Raw genomic sequence first — 16,160 nt, forward strand, 5'->3', positions numbered from 1 at the left:
ATTTTAAAATGATGTATCGAGTAAGCTAGTCAAACTCAGAATAAATTCCCTAGTCCAGCAGTATCGCATCTACACATTTTAAAAGAATCTGGGAAATACATAGCAGTCATTACTGCACATATTTAATAATTTTTGGGAAACGCTGTTGTGCCAGAGGAGAGACAGATAGCTAAAGTAACATGCTTAGGGAATTATAGACCAGACAGAGATAGTTTATCAGTTTGGAAAAATAATGGAGCCCCTACTAAAGGAGAGGATAAATAGAACATCTAGGAAAGAAAAATCTCATAAAGAATAATCAGCATGGCTTTCAGTAAAGAAAATCTTCCTTCACTAACCTTATTGAATTTTTTGAGGTGGTAACAGAGAGTGAACAATGCTAATGCCATAGATGTAATTTGTCTGTTTTTCAAAAGGTGTTCGATAAGTCTCCCCATTATACACTAATAAGGGTCTGAAAATGTGGAGTCGGAACAAGTGGAAAAATGGATTGCTTGTTAGCTTCAAGATAGAAAGTAGAGAATGGGAGTTGAGGGTAGTTATTCAGAGTGACAGTAGTGATGTTGCACGAGGATCTGCACTGCTGTTCACAATTTACATTAACAAATTAAACTTTGGAATGAAAAATACAATTTCTAAATTTGCATTTGACACAAAATTGGATGGGGTAGTGGGGTATAGTCAATACTGGTTATGACAAATTACAAGAGAACATTAATAAACTTGCAGACTGGGCACAAAATTGGCAAATGAAATTGAACACATAAACTGGGCAGCACGGTAGCCTTGTGGATAGCACAATTGCTTCACAGCTCCAGGGTCCCAGGTTCGATTCCGACTTGGGTCACTGTCTGTGCGGAGTCTGCACGTCCTCCCCGTGTGTGCGTGGGTTTCCTCCGGGTGCTCCGGTTTCCTCCCACAGTCCAAAGATGTGCAGGTTAGGTGGATTGGCCGTGATAAATTGCCCTTAGTGTCCAAAATTGCCCTTAGTGTTGGATGGGGTTACTGGGTTATGGGATTACTGGGTTATGGGGATAGGGTGGCGGTGTTGACCTTGGGTAGGGTGCTCTTTCCAAGAGCTGGTGCAGACTCGATGGGCCGAATGGCCTCCTTCTGCTCTGTAAATTCTATGAAATGTGAGCAGTACACTTTTCGTTGGAAGAATGGTGAAATCACATTGCGAGTATAGGTAGAATAAATGAAGAAAGAGATCTCTTAAGTAACAATACGCCAATCTCTAAACGTTCCGCCACATCTAAGTGAGGACATAAAAAAACAACCATGCATTAGACTTTATTTCTCAAGGGACAGAATTGAAAAGTGGGAAAGTTATACTGAACCTGGATTGCACGTTGATAAGACGACATTTCATGTTGTGTGCAGTTAGAACATAGAACGTACAGTGCAGAAGGAGGCCATTCGGCCCATTGAGTCTGCACCGACCCACTTAAGCCCCCACTTCTACTCTATCCCCGTAACCCAATAACCCCTCCTGACCTTTTTGGACACTGAGGGCAATTTAGCATGGCCAATCCACCTAACCTGCACGTCTTTAGACTGTGGGAGGAAACCAGAGCACCCGGAGGAAACCCACGCAGACACGGGGAGGATGTGCAGACTCCGCACAGACAGTGACCCAGTGGGGAATCGAACCTGGGACACTGGCGCTGTGAAGCCACAGTGCTATCCACTTGTGCTACCATGCTGTCCCTAATTCTAGCCACTATTATAAAAAGGATGCAGAGACACTGGAGAGGGTGCAGAGAAGATTTATAAAAATGGTCCAGAAATGCATAGGTATGCATAACAGGAAAAAAATGATAGGCTGGATCATTTATCTCTTGAAAAAAGGTTGAATAGATATTTAAAATTATTAATGCTCCTGATAATGTGGACATAGGGAGAATGTCAACTTGTGGGGGAGAGCATAACCAAACGCCATCAATGCAAGATAGTCATCAAGAAATTCAATAGGGAATTGAGAAAAATGACATCTGGTAAGATTGTGGAGCTTGCTATCAAAGAGTGTGATGAAGCAAATAGTATAGATGCATTTAAAGGGTGTTTTGATACATTTAGATGAGAAAAGATGGGAGGAAGCATGAGTGAAGCACCAATGCCAGCATGGACCAGTTGGGCTGAATGGCCTGTTTCTGTGCCATCCATCCTATCTAATCCAGTTATCGAAGTAGACGCAGCAGAACAGGAATCGGTAAAGCGATAGCCATATTCATTGCCTGCCACTGATTTTACTTTCAACATTACCATTATAAAGGTGGATATTCTGTCAAAACTATGTCAACTCTTCAGATGTTGGGCTACAAGAGGTGTTGTCTTTTAAGCATTTTTGCAACTGGTGCAGTTGTAACAATCATTATACAACTCTTGTTTCCTCTAAGTGAATTATAATCGTCAAAATGATCTTCTGAGCTCAGTCGATTTCATTGTTAATACAGTGTTGTCTTGGCTTAATTGCATGTACTTGATGAGTACTTGTACATTTCCTTACAGACGAGCAGAGGTGCAAGAAGTATGCCAAACCTCTTAGATGACATAATTGCGTCAGTTGTGGAAAATAAGATCCCAGCAAGTAAATCAGTGAAATTAAGTTGTAAAGAAGGATCAAAGCAGAATTCACAAGGAGAAACTAAAAAGCTCAATATAGATATGATCAGCAAAAGTCATTCTGAAATACCGCATTCTTGGCTTTGTGATGGATTTTTGCTCTGGCTCCAAGATCCTGGAAACCCCAGCAATTGGAAGATATTCAGGGAATGCTGGAGGCAAGACCAGGTCTGTACAAAATAAGATTCAGGAAGTCAAAACTGATATAAATAATTAGTGCATTACCACTGGACTTTGGGATTATATCTACTGATATTGGATACATTATTGTGATTTCATTAAAAGTATTAGGATTACAATTGAAAGTTTAGACATTGGTCCCTGGTGTTCAGTGTTAGCAGACATTCAACTAAGCTTAACATGATTTATTTATTGGCCGATTAGAATCTGATACAAATGTGTTTCAAGACTTAATTCATCAGAAATTATACAAAAATTGTTATTTATTTAAAGAAGTCTCTTTAAAGATTCTCTTTAAAATCTATTTTCTTCTCTCCACCCTTTCAAAAATGTTCAGCCTGTTCTTGTATCTGGTGTGCACAAAAAACTAAATTCCAATATTTGGAAACCTGAAAGCTTTTGCGAGGAATTCGGAGACCAGAAAGTTGATCTAGTTAACTATAAAGACGGCAGTATAATTTCCAGTGTACGGATTCAAGACTTCTGGGATGGTTTTGAAGATCTAACCAGTTAAGTACTGTTCACATGGTATCACTGAGTAATTCAGGATTGTTGTGGCTATAGCCAACAATTAAACTAAATTAACTGTTTGAATTCATGTTTTAATTTGCAAAGAGTCCTACATGGTCAAATGTATTTTCTTCCAAAAGCAATTTGTAGGTTAAATATTTGAAAGTCACTAAAGAGTCACTTTAAGAAAATATTTTGCAGAAAGAAGCAAAGTAGTTTGTGTTTTGTGAGCTTTGTGCATTTATATTCTGTCTGGGATGATTAAAGTCTTTATTTTCTATCCAGAACGATTCAAGTCTAAGTGTGGGGAGTCTATGTTACTGAAGCTGAAGGATTGGCCCTCCGGTGAAGATTTCAGAACCACGATGCCTTCAAGGTAAAAGCTTCAGCTGAAAATGCATTCTGAATTTTTATTTATGGTTCTGACTTAGTTGCGCTGGTACACTTATTTATCCTCTAGCCACCATATCCCATCTAGCTGTGAGACCTCTGCACGTAGCTAATTTTGGTCTCTTGAGCTTCCTTGATTTTAATTGGTCCACCATTGGTGGCCATACCGTCATTTGCCTGAATTCCAAACTTTGGGGTTTCCTCTCTATACCTCTTCGCCTCCCTAACTCACTATCTCTTTGTTTATCAGGCTTTTCGTCATCTGACTGAATGTCTGGATTTTCATGGAGTTGGGGAGACTGCATTGAGGGGTGAAAATGGCAGCTGGAATCCGATTCCGGGATTCCCGCCCCCATTGCTTTTCATCGGGGCATTTTAAGACTGCAGGCTGGTTCGGATTACAAACCTGGCTGGCTCTATTACAAAAATAGGCTTAACCTAGTCGTCTGAAAAACTGGCCTGACTCCATGAAAGTTGCAAAAAGTCATTTGTCACAGCACCTCAGAGGTATCGTGTACCATAGGCTGGATAACGGAACCATTTGAAATGTAAGTTTTAAAGATTCATCTCATGGCCCTAACATACAAAACATTGGCACCTCCATGTTCCTTCACCTGCTATCCATTGCATAGAACCAAATAACTATAATGACAATAGGATGTGTTGTAAAACATAATTCCACTTCAAAATTGTTAATCGCACGCCTCGTTCATCGCAGGGGTGGGGTGGGGGGGGGGGGGGGGGGGTGGGGGGGGAATTGGGGTGTGGTGTGGGCGGCACCGCTGGTCATGGGCGGGGGCGGTGCCAGACACATGCTCAGGGGGAGGGTTGGTGCCAACCTACCCATGTGGCCCAGTGGAGGTTGTTATCTTCTTCTAGCATCCAGCATAGATGATGCTCCACGAGCTGACAGTCGCAGCCACTTCATCCCAGGTGGCACTTGCTGCCCAGTAGCTGACCTTCCGAGCCCCTCGGGGAAACAGGGCATCCCGTCTGGATTTGACCACGTCCAACAATCTGGCCAGGTTGGCATCCCCAAATCATGGGGCTGGTCTCCTCGGTGGCATGGCTACAAGCTATATGGGGTTTGTGAGATTTGCTCTGCGGAATCGGCTTAAGTGCTGCTCTCCCTTGTTTAGCTGGAGGCTGGTGGATGTGGTCCCGGCAAATCAGCCGGCGGGACCATAATTTGTGGCAATATCATTACCTGGATCATGCCCTAGCTTGGCATGATCCAGATCGCGCCTGGGGTCGAGTGAATTGCGTGCAGTTTTGCGCCCGGCAAAGTTCGACTTAGGCCTCTCCCACGATGCTGCCCCCCCCCCCCCCCCCCCAATGATGGGAGTATCAGAGGGGTGTGAGGGGCTTACTTTTTTTATTATAACTGGGACAAAGTCCCACAGCATCGAGCTGGGCCTTTAAACAGCCTGCTTTGGCACCTGGAATTTCTTCTGGCTGCCTCCATACTTCTGAGTTACCTAGCCTGACTGCAGCCTGCACCTGCTCCCCTGCAATTAAAATTTCATCTTTTCCCCAAGGGTGTGCTGTGAATTTTTCTGACACCGACTGCCTGCCTCGAGAATGAAAATTCAGGCCAACATGTCCTTGTGTGACTCAACATCATATTTTGTTTTATGATGCTGCTCTGAAGTGCTTTGGGATATTTTATTCCATTAAAGGTTTTATGTAAATATAAGTTGTTGTGTTTGATACAGCTCTGCCTGAATAACATTTTGTTAAGAACCCCATTGATGTTAAATATGAGGTTATCCCAAAACTCAGAAAGGTAACTTGGAACACTGATTCTTAGTGGTATATATTTTCAATTTAGTATAGAACATAGAACTGTACAGCACAGTACAGGCCCTTCGGCCCACAATGTTGTGCCGAACTAGTCTGAAACTAAGATCAAATCAACCTACTCCCAATCATTCTAGTGCACTCCATATGCCTATCCAATAACCGCTTGAAAGTTCCTAAAGTGTCCGACTCCACTACCAGAGCTGGGAGTGCCTTCCACTCTCTGAGTGAAGAACCTACCTCTGACATCCCTCCTATATCTTCCACCAAGAACCTTCTAGTTATGTCCCCTTGTAATAGGTACATCCACCTGAGGAAAAAGTAGCTGAACCTCCACTCCATCTATCCCTCTCATCATCTTATACACCTCAATTAATACACCTCTCATCCTCCTTCGCTCTAATGAGAAAAGCCCTAGCTCCCTCAACCTTTCCTCGTAAGACCTACCCTCCGATCCCAGCAGCATCCTGGTAAATCTCCTTTGCACCCTTTCCAATGCTTCCACATCCTTCCTATAATGAAGTGACCAGAACTGCACACAATACTCCAAATGTGGTCTAACAAAGCATAACCTCACGGCTCTTAAACTCAATCCCCCTGTTAATAAATGCTAACACGCTATAGGCTTTCTTCATTGCTTTATCCACTTGGGTGGCAACTTTCAGAGATCTATGGACATGAACTCCGAGATCTCTCTCCTCCTCCACATTCTTCAGAACCCTGCCGTTAACCCTGTAATCCGCATTCAAATTTGTCCTACCAAAATGAATCACCTCACACTTATCAGGGTTAAACTCCATCTGCCACTTTTCAGCCCAGCTCTGCATCCTATCAGTGTCTCTTTGCAGCCTACAACAGCCGTCCACATTATCCACTACTCCACCAACCTTGGTGGCATCAGCAAATTTACTAACCCAACCTCAACTCCATCATCCAAGTCATTGATAAAAATCACAAATAGCAGAAGACCCAGCACTGATCCCTGTGGTACACTGCTGGTGACTGGGCTCCAGGGTGAAAATTTACCATCTACCACCACCCTCTGTTTTCTATGTGATAGCCAGTTACTGATCCAATCGGCCAAATTTCCCTCTATGCCATGCCTCCTTACTTTCTGCATGAGCCGACCATGGGGCACCTTATCAAATGCCTTACTAAAATCCATGTATACGACACCAACTGCTTTACCTTCATCTATGTACTTAGTTACCTCCTCAAAGAATACAATCAAACTTGTGAGGCAAGACTTATCCCTCACAAATCTGTGCTGACTGTCCTGGATTAAGCTGTATCTTTCAAAATGATCATAAATCCTATCCCTCAGGATCCTTTCCAATAATTTACCTATGACCGAAGTGAGACTAACCGGCCCATAATTCCCAGGGTTATACCTATTCCCTTTCTTGAACAAGGGGACAATATTCGCCTCTCTCCAGACTTCTTGCACTTATCCTGTAGACAGTGAGGACATAAAGATCAAAGCCAAAGGCTCTGAAATCTCATCCTTCGCCTCCCAAGGAATCCTAGGATATATCCCATCAGGCCCAGGGGACTTATCTATCCTCGGGCTTCTCAAAATTTCTAACACATCTTACTTCCGAATATCTACCTCCTCCAGCCTGTATCGCACTAGTCTCATCAACATCATGGCCCCTCTCCTTTGTGAACACTGAAGAAAAGTATTCATTTAGGGCCTCTTCTATATCTTCAGATTCCATGCACACGTTCCCACTACTGTCCTTGACCAGCCCTAACTTCACCTTGGTCATTCTTTTATTCCTCACATAAGTGTAAAAAGCCTTGGGGTTTTCCTTGATCCTACCCGCCAAGGACTTCTCATGCCCCCTCCTAGCTCTCCTAAGCCCTTTCTTGGGCTCCTCGTTCCCACTACTGTCCTTGACAGGCCCTAACTTCCCCTCGATCATTCTTTTACTCCTCACAAGTGTAAAGAGCCTTGGGGTTTTCCTTTATCCTACCCGCCAAGGACTTCTCATGCCCTCTCCCAGCTCTCCTAAGCTCTAGTGCCCTAACTGAACCTTATTTTCTTACCCTTACATAAGCTCCCTTCTTCCTCTTGACAAGACATTCAACCTCTTTTGTAAACCATGGTTCCCTCACTCGACTATTTCCTCCCTGCCTGACAGGGACATACATAATCAAAGACACGCAGTATTTGCTCCTTGAACAAGCTCCACATCTCAATTGTGTCTATCCCTGACAGTTCCTGTTTCCATCTTATGCTCCCCAATTCTTGCCTAATCGCATCGTAATTACCCTTCCCCCAGTTATAAACCTTGCCCTGCCGTATGTTCCTATCCCTCTCCATTGCTATAGTGAAAGTCACCAAATTGTGGTCACTATCTCCAAAGTGCTCTCCCACAACCAAATCTAACACTTGGCCCGGTTCATTACCCAGTACCAAATCCAATGTGGTCTTGTCGGTCTATCCACATATTGTGTGAGGAAACCCTCCTGCACACACTGGATAAAAACAGCCCCATCCAAACTATTCGAATTATAGTGGTTCCAATTAATATTTGGAAAGTTAAAGTCACCCATGACAACTACCCTGTGACTACCGCACCTATCCAAAATCTGCATTGCAATCTTTTCCTCCACATCTCTGTTACTGTTTGGGGGCCTATAGAAAACTCCTAACAAAGTGACCGCTCCTTTCCTATTTCTAACTTCAGCCCACACTGCCTCAGTAGACAGATCCTCCTCAAACTGCCTTTCTGCAGTCATTATACTATCCTTGATTAACAATGCTACTCCTCCACCTCTTTTACCACCTTCCCTAATCTTACTGAAACATCTAAACTCTGGAACCTCCAACAACCATTCCTGCCCCTGTTCTATCCACGTCTCCGTAATGGCCACAACATCGTAGTCCCAGGTACCAATCCATGCTTCAAGTTCACCAACCTTATTCCTGATGCTCCTCGCATTGAAGTAGACACACTTCAAACCACCTTCATGCCTGCAGGTCCACTCTTGTGACCTTGGTACCTTCCTTAGTACTGCACTACCCTCAACTTCCTGAACTCCAGCAACGCTATCTCCTGGATGACAAATCAGTTTCCCATCCCCCTGCCAAATTAGTTTAAACCCCCCCCCCCCCCGAAGAGCTGTCGCAAATTTCCCTCCCAGGATATTGGTGCCCCTCTGGATCAGGTGTAACCTGTCCTGTTTGTACAGGTCCCACTTTCCCCAGAATGTGCTCCAATTATCCAAGTAACTGAAAGCCTCCCTCCTACACCATCTCTGTAGCCACGTGTTCAACTGCACTCTCTCCCTGTTCCTCACCTCGCTAGCACGTGGCACTGGCTGCAAACCAGAGGTGACAACACGGTCTGTCCTGGCTCTCAGCTTCCACCCTCGCACCCTGAATTCCTGTTTTACATCCCCGTCCCTTATCCTACCTATGTCGTTGGTACCGAGGTGCACCACGACTTGTGGCAGCTCCCCCTCCCCCTTAAGGATCCTGAAAACACGATCAGAGACGTCATGGACCTTGGCACCCAGGATGCAACGCACCAAACGTGAGCCTCTATCGTTGCCACAGAACCGCCTATCTGTACCTCTAACTATAGAGTCTCCAATAACTAATGCTCTCCTGCTCTCCCCCCTTCCCTTCTGAGCCACAGGGACAGACTCAGTGCCAGAGACCTGGTCACCGTGGCTTACTCTGGTAGGTCATCCCCCCCAACAGTATCCAAAACGGTATACCTGTTATTGAGGGGAACAACCGCAGGGGATCCCTGCACTGACTGCTTCTTCCCCCTCCTTTTAAACGTCACCCAGCTACCTTCATTCTTAGGAGTACCTACTTCCCTGTAGCTTCTATCTATAACCGACTCTGCCTCCTGAATGATCCTTAGTTCATCCAGCTCCAGCTCCAGTTCCCTAACACGGTCTTTGAGGAGCTGGAGATGGGTGCACTTCCTGCAGGTGAACTTAGCAGGGCCACTGACGGTGTCCCTCACCTCGAACATCCTGCAGGAGGAACATTGCACTGCCCTCTCTGCCATCCCTTCCATTTATGAGAATATGAGAAAGATGTGCAAATCAGGGGGAACAGTCCAGTCTTGTGATCAATTTTCTCTCTCTTTGTTTTAAAATTTTAAGTGTCCAATACTTTTTTTTCCAATTAAGAGGCAATTTAGCGTGGCCAATCCATCTACCCTGCACATCTTTGGGTTGTGGGGGTGGGACCCATGCACACACTGGGAGAATGTGCAAACTCCACACGGACAGTAAACCAGGGCCGGGATTGAATCCGGGTCCTCGGCATCGTAAGGCAGCAGGCATCTGCGCCACCATGTCACCCCTCTGTGATCAATTAATAAAGAATATTTGTTAACTTATAAGAAAATACACATCAAGAAAGACTATAATACACTACAACAGTACACGTAGCTACAATATTGGCTATAAACACTGTGGCCGGAATTCTCCAGCCTTTGGGATTCATTGTTTCCATCAGTAGTGCACCCCCACCCACGGGTTCCCAGTAGCGTGGGGTCACTTCAGTGAGAAATCTCACTGACAAGTGGTGGGAGTAGAGAATCCCACCACCAGCAAAAGTGCCCTGTTGAGAAACACGCGGCTGGGGGACCAGACAATCCAGCCTATGAAGTTCTGCCTTGTTCCCAACTATCCATGTTTCCTGAGAAACGCCCCTTTTTTCCTCCAAGCAGCATCCAATATTATATAACTCAATGGGCTAAATCCAGCATCTAGTTACCAGGTTATTTTCCAGGTTTGGGAAAGCCACCTTCAGTATTCAGCGTAGAGATTTGTCTCTGTTTGAATTTTGATTGTAAACAGCAGCCTTTCAACAACAGATTGGTTTCAGAAGGCCGTGCTTCCTGTAGCTGGGTGTGGTTATGATGGTAGCTGCTTCTACATACTCCTTTCTGGTTATCTTACCATGGATACATGGTTGTTTCCCCTTTGACGCTACCTACCATGTTGACCAGGCTTTTAGCATATAAGTGCCAATTTCCTTATCTCTCCACTTTGAAGTCACATCTTCGATACACCATTGTTTTCCTATTCACTTAGGTAAACAATAATTTGCATCTCAAAAACTCCACTTCAGAAAGCTGTGCCTATTTGTTCCCCTTTTATTCCAATTTGTTTTTTTAGGAACAGGCAAATATGATGGGTCGAGCAGGGCAGCCCTGTTTGTGGATTTTTGGAAGGAGGCCGATGCAGGCTGTTGGGAGATTCTGAGGTTGGAAGCTGGGAGGAAAGCTCTCCAGAGGCATTCTTGATTTCCTTCAATTCTTAACACGTTGTTATTGTGCTTTGTAGTTAAACTCTTGTCTGGTGTGAAAGATATGTCTCCGTAATCATCATCAATATTCTTCATTTTTGAGTTACTAAGTTGTTGCAAAGTCTCTTTTCCTACACATACAGAATCTGTTTGTTTTTTTAAATTTCCTTATAGGTTTGATGATCTTATGAAAAATTTACCACTGCCAGAATATTGTGATCCAGAAGGAAATCTGAACTTGGCATCCCGGCTACCAAATTTCTTTGTGCGGCCAGATTTAGGTCCCAGACTGTACAGTGCTTATGGTAAGCATAACACATCTTGCAGGCTGCACAGTTATGTGCTATTTTGTTGGAAAGGACTACTTTCTAAATGACTGTATCATTCACAGGACAGTCAACAGTTAAGGAACATGGAACTATCAATCTCCACCTGGACATTGCTGATGTATTCAATGTGCTTGTTTACATTGGTGTACCAAAAGGGAATGCAAACAATCACAGAGCAGGTAAATTATCAAAGCTTCAATTTTTTAAAGGAGTGACTACTACAGTGTTTTGAACTGTTATGTCTATCTGTGACAAAAACAGGAAATGCTGGCAAAACCCAGCCGGTTTGGCAGCATTTGTGGAGCGAGAAACAGAGTTAATGTTTTGAGTCTGTAGGACTTCTTTAGAAGTAAAGAGAGGGAGAAATGTGATGGATTTTATACTGTGTAAGAAGGGGTGGAGCAGCTGGAGCAGAATAGAAGGTTAATGATAGGTGGGAGCTCGCGAGGTTGCAACAAAGGTGAGTAGGGCATGAGACAATGGAAGCATTAATAGCAGTGTGAAGGGACATAGAAGGTGGTAGTAGAGGCACAAAGCTAACCTCGCATAATATGTTAACGGAAGAACAAAGGTCAGTGCTCAGTGAAAGTAATACTAAAGAACAAGTGACAGATGACCCAGTTGGGGGGGTTTGCATTAGGAGAAAAAATGTTTTGTATCAAAGGGAGAAAGGTCAGAGTCTAATGTTGTTGAACGCAATGTTGAGTCCTGAGGGCTCTAATGTGCCCAATTGGAAGATGGGATGTAGCTCCTTGAGATGGCATTGGGCTTCACTGGAGCAGTGCAGTAGGCAAGGACAGACATGTGCGCATGAGAACAAGATGCTGAATTGAAATGGCAAGCGACAGGAAGGTTGGGATCATGCTTGCGAACTGAACTAAGGTGTTCTGCAAAGCGATCGGCCTGACTGTGTTTCATCTCCCCAGTGTAGAGGAAATCACATTGGGAGCAGCAAATAAAGTAGACCAAATTGAAGGTGAAATGTTGTTTCACTTGACAGGAGTGTCAGGGGCCTTGAACGATGAGGAGGTCGAGGGGCAGGTGTTGCGATTACAAGAGAAGGTGCCAAAGGAAGGGATGAGGAGTGGACAAGGGTATCATGGAGGGATGCTGATTGCAAGAAGAGGGGAATGTGTTTCGTAGTGGCATTATGCTGGAGTTGGTGGAAATGGCAGAGGACGATCCTTTGAATGTGGAAGCTGGCGGGGTGGAAAGTGAAGGCCAGGGGACTCTAGCATGGTTCTGGGAGGGAGGAAAGGGTCAGAGGTGTGGGAAATGGGTCAAACTCAATTGAGTGCCTGGTCAGCCACAGGGAGGGTGGGGAATCTCATTTAAGGAAAACGGCAGAATGTCGGAAGAGTCATCGTCAAAACCAGATGCAATGGAGGCGGAGACTGGGATGAAGTCCTGCAGGAAAAGGGGTGTAAGGAGCTGTAGTCAAGGTAGCTGTGGATGTTGGTTGGCTTGTAATGAATATTGGTGGTCAGTCTATCACTAGAAATGGAGACAGGGTCAAGGGAGGAAGTGTTAGTGATGGACCATGTGAAGGTGAAAGAGGAGTGGAAATTGGACGGAAAATCAATAACTTTTTCCAGGTCTAGACGAGAACATGAAATGGCACCAATACAGCATCAGTGTAATGGAAAAAGAGTTGTGGGAGCAGACCTGAGGCAGACTGGAACAAGGAATGTTCTACATACCCCACAAAAAGACAGGCAAACTGGGGCCTGTGCGGGAACCCATCACCGCACCTTTTATTTGCAGAAAGCAAGACAAGTTGAAAGGCAAAATGTTTGAATGACAGAACAAGTTTAGTCAGGCGGAGGAGAGTACGGTGGATGGGGATTGTTTGGACCTTTGCTAAAGGAAGAAGCAGAGAACCCTTAAACCCTCCTGGTGGGGAATGAAGGTGTAGAGAAATTGGACATCCATTATGAAGAAGAGATGGTTAGGGCCAGAAAACAGGAAATTGTGGATGTAGGGCATCAGAGGAATCGCAAATGTAGGTGAGAAGAGAGTGAATAAAGGGAGAGAGGATGGAGTCAAGATGGTAAGAAATTAGATCCGTGGGGCAGGAACAGGCAAATATGATGGGTCCAGCAGGACAGAGCTGATTGTGTATTTTTGGAAGGAGGGAGAAGTGGCCGGTGCAGAATTGATAGATTCTGAGGTTGGAAGCTGTGGAGGGAAGATCTCCAGAGGCAGTGAGGTTAGTGGCCATCCTGGAAACGACATCTTGATGTTCAGTGGTGAGGTCATGGTTGTGGGGGAGGTAGCAGGAAGTGTCTGAGAGTTGGCACTAAAGCTGGTCAGGGTTTGACCTAAGAGAATGGAGTGCAACAAGTTCAGAAAGAGACAGGTCAGAGTGGGTGAGAGTAGCAGAGAAATTGAAACAACCAATACAAAAATCTTTCCAAGCCTGAAATTTATTGTGAGAACCTAAGGGGATGAGCCCTATGTTGAGTACAGAACATTCAGCATTAAAGAGGAGGTCAGAGAGTATAATGAATACATGGCAAAAGCTGGCATTAAAAGAAAAAAATGAGGTCAGAAGGACGGGATGGTGTGAAGGGTCCCTGATGCGTGTTGGTGTCGGTCAGTTGTTGGAACTTGCCTTCCTTAACATCTGAAAGGAAGAATAAAAGGAACAAAATCATTTTTCAATTCACCAACTCTGATTTGATGAATAGTAACCAGTAACATGAAGTTCATGGACCTGACTTTGATGAAAGTGTCTATGATATGTTAATGTATTGTTACAGTAGAGACATGCCAAAAAACTATGTCGAGTGCCCTGCGCCATTCTGCACACCACCTCATAATTTGAACTACTGTGCCACACTCCCGAGACTCTCACCGAAAACATTTCAAAGCACCACACCCCATTAAAAACAGTGGCATAATGGAGTTTTTTGAATAAAGGTTATTGAAATCGCCATAGCTTTGACCATTACAGAATAGTGCCTCTGAGGGCAGCACAGTGGCGCAGTGGGTTAGCACTGCGGCTTCACGGTGCCGAGGTCCCAGGTTCGATCCCGGCTCTGGATCACTGTCCGAGTGGAGTTTGCACATTCTCCCTGTGTTTGCGTGGGTTTCGCCCCCACAACCCAAAAATGTGCAAGCTAGGTGGATTGGCCATGTTAAATTGCCCCTTAATTGGAAAAAATGAATTGAGTACTCTAAATTTAAAAAAATAAAACAAACAAAAAAAAAGAATAGTCCCTCTGTATCTTTCTTCAGGTATCATGCCCTAAAAGGGCATTGGTGACCATGAACCTCCATGTGTCGATCTATAATAATGCTTAGCAATTACTGCAATGTTTGGCAGTTGCCTTTTGCAGTTTCTGACTAACCAGGAGACTCCCACATTTAACGCCTGTTATAAGTGTATTGTAAAGATTTGTAAGTTGATAATCAATCTGTTTGATTATGTTATGAACACATCTTCCGTGGCCATCAAGTTCTGGAGTGGCACTTGAACCCTGAGCTTTTGGCTGAAAGGCAGGGACACTATCCACTCTGCCACAAGACCTCCTGGTCAGAACAGTGCTATAGGCTCAATTAAGCAAGTATTCAATACTGCAATAGGTGGCTGAGTACTGACCTGATCTAGGTTCACTGAAATCTTAAACCTCAATTAAGTAATAAAATAAGTGTTTGACAACCAGGCATGTACTGATTTGTGTAGCTGAGTAGGCCTTGCCTTAGACATATCTAAAGTTGCATGGTCATAGTGTTACACCTTAGGGTACTGGCAGGGCAGGATGACTTCCAGATGATCTCTGTGTAAGGTGATCATTTTTATTTTCATATTTATTGCGCTTAATAATAATGTGCTTAGCAAAGATTGAAAGCAGTAACAATATATGGCTTGGGATTGAATGTCATTCTGGTGATAACTCTATTCATTTGGATCCCTTCTTAATGATTATTAAATGTTACTTCTATACCATGCATTCAAAATTAAATCAAACCAACTGAATTTACCACTGGAATATTGGGGAGCACAATGCTCCTGAATGCCTCGACACTGAAGGCATGTCAACGAATGTCGGAGTGACAGTAAACAAAGCTGTTCAGGAGACCTGTAATGGAGGAACCCAGATATTTTGGAGGATTATAGGGTGTGAGGAGGTTAAATGGAAGATTAGAGATGGAGTGGCAGTTTGTCAGGATGAACACCAACTACAACATCACTGTCCACAGAGACCAACTGGAAGCTGTCCTGCCCTGCCAGTATCCTAAGACATAACATTATGCCCATGCAACCTGGGATAGGTGTGAGGCCAGGCCTATTCAGCTACACAAATATACTCACAAAGAGGACATCTTATCAAACGCTCTAACACAGAAAATCCTCAAATTCCTGTTGCAAACTTCCAAACAGAGCATCATTTATAAATACTGAAGGAGCCTCAGGAGACCTGATTCCAGAACACAACCAACTGAACAGAAACTAGGAGCAATCTTGGAGATTGAGCCCCATGCAATATCACAAGCATCTTTGTCACTCCTGACTTGACAGGGAAAAGCTGACCAATTCCCCTTTATCCACATCAAGGGGAATTAGAATGACAGATGTGTAACTGAGATCCAGTGTGTCCAACTTATCCGTAGCCACCATCTTGGAGTCGAGAATCGGCAACTGTCTAAAAAAGAAACTTTACCTCCGCTAACTTGCTGAGCAAAAAATTATCTCTGAACTTGCAGTGGAGCCACTACCACTGATGGTGTTCTGAGTTTTTCCAACAGTTTTGTAACTGGTAGAGCATTTATATATTGTTGCAATACCAGAATTGATGGAAATAGAAGGATAGAATTCAGAAAGATATTGGTCCACCTGACACACCCTGACCCACCAAACCAGTGATCAGCTTTTCTCTGTCAAGTCAGGAGTGACAAAGATGCAAAAGATGTCGCATGGGGCTCAATTTCCAAGATTGCTCCTAGTTTCTGTTCAGTTGGTTGTGTTCTGGAATCAGATCTCCTGAGGCTCCTTCAGCATTTAAAAATGGTGCTCTGTTTGGAAGTTTGCAACAGGAATT

The 16,160-nt window shown here is 44.1% G+C and overlaps 1 protein-coding gene and 1 long non-coding RNA gene across 8 annotated transcripts in view; one reads left to right on the forward strand and one right to left on the reverse strand.

Moving 5' to 3' along the window:
* Nucleotides 1-16,160, forward strand: part of jmjd1cb (jumonji domain containing 1Cb) — a 592,917-nt gene that overhangs the window by 544,464 nt on the left and 32,293 nt on the right. For all 6 annotated transcript variants that reach the window (XM_072478811.1, XM_072478812.1, XM_072478817.1 and 3 more), the window contains 5 exons: nucleotides 2,512-2,793; nucleotides 3,143-3,314; nucleotides 3,601-3,691; nucleotides 10,961-11,091; nucleotides 11,178-11,294. In XM_072478811.1, coding sequence (XP_072334912.1) covers nucleotides 2,512-2,793; nucleotides 3,143-3,314; nucleotides 3,601-3,691; nucleotides 10,961-11,091; nucleotides 11,178-11,294 — 793 coding nt within the window. The remainder of the gene's footprint in view (nucleotides 1-2,511; nucleotides 2,794-3,142; nucleotides 3,315-3,600; nucleotides 3,692-10,960; nucleotides 11,092-11,177; nucleotides 11,295-16,160) is intronic.
* Nucleotides 13,522-16,160, reverse strand: part of LOC140392983 (uncharacterized) — a 35,221-nt gene continuing 32,582 nt past the window's right edge. For both annotated transcript variants that reach the window (XR_011935462.1, XR_011935461.1), the window contains exon 2: nucleotides 13,522-13,741. This is a non-coding gene — a long non-coding RNA (uncharacterized lncRNA). The remainder of the gene's footprint in view (nucleotides 13,742-16,160) is intronic.

Source organism: Scyliorhinus torazame, chromosome 16 (genome assembly GCF_047496885.1).
Source record: "Scyliorhinus torazame isolate Kashiwa2021f chromosome 16, sScyTor2.1, whole genome shotgun sequence".
NCBI classification, from domain to species: domain Eukaryota; kingdom Metazoa; phylum Chordata; class Chondrichthyes; order Carcharhiniformes; family Scyliorhinidae; genus Scyliorhinus; species Scyliorhinus torazame.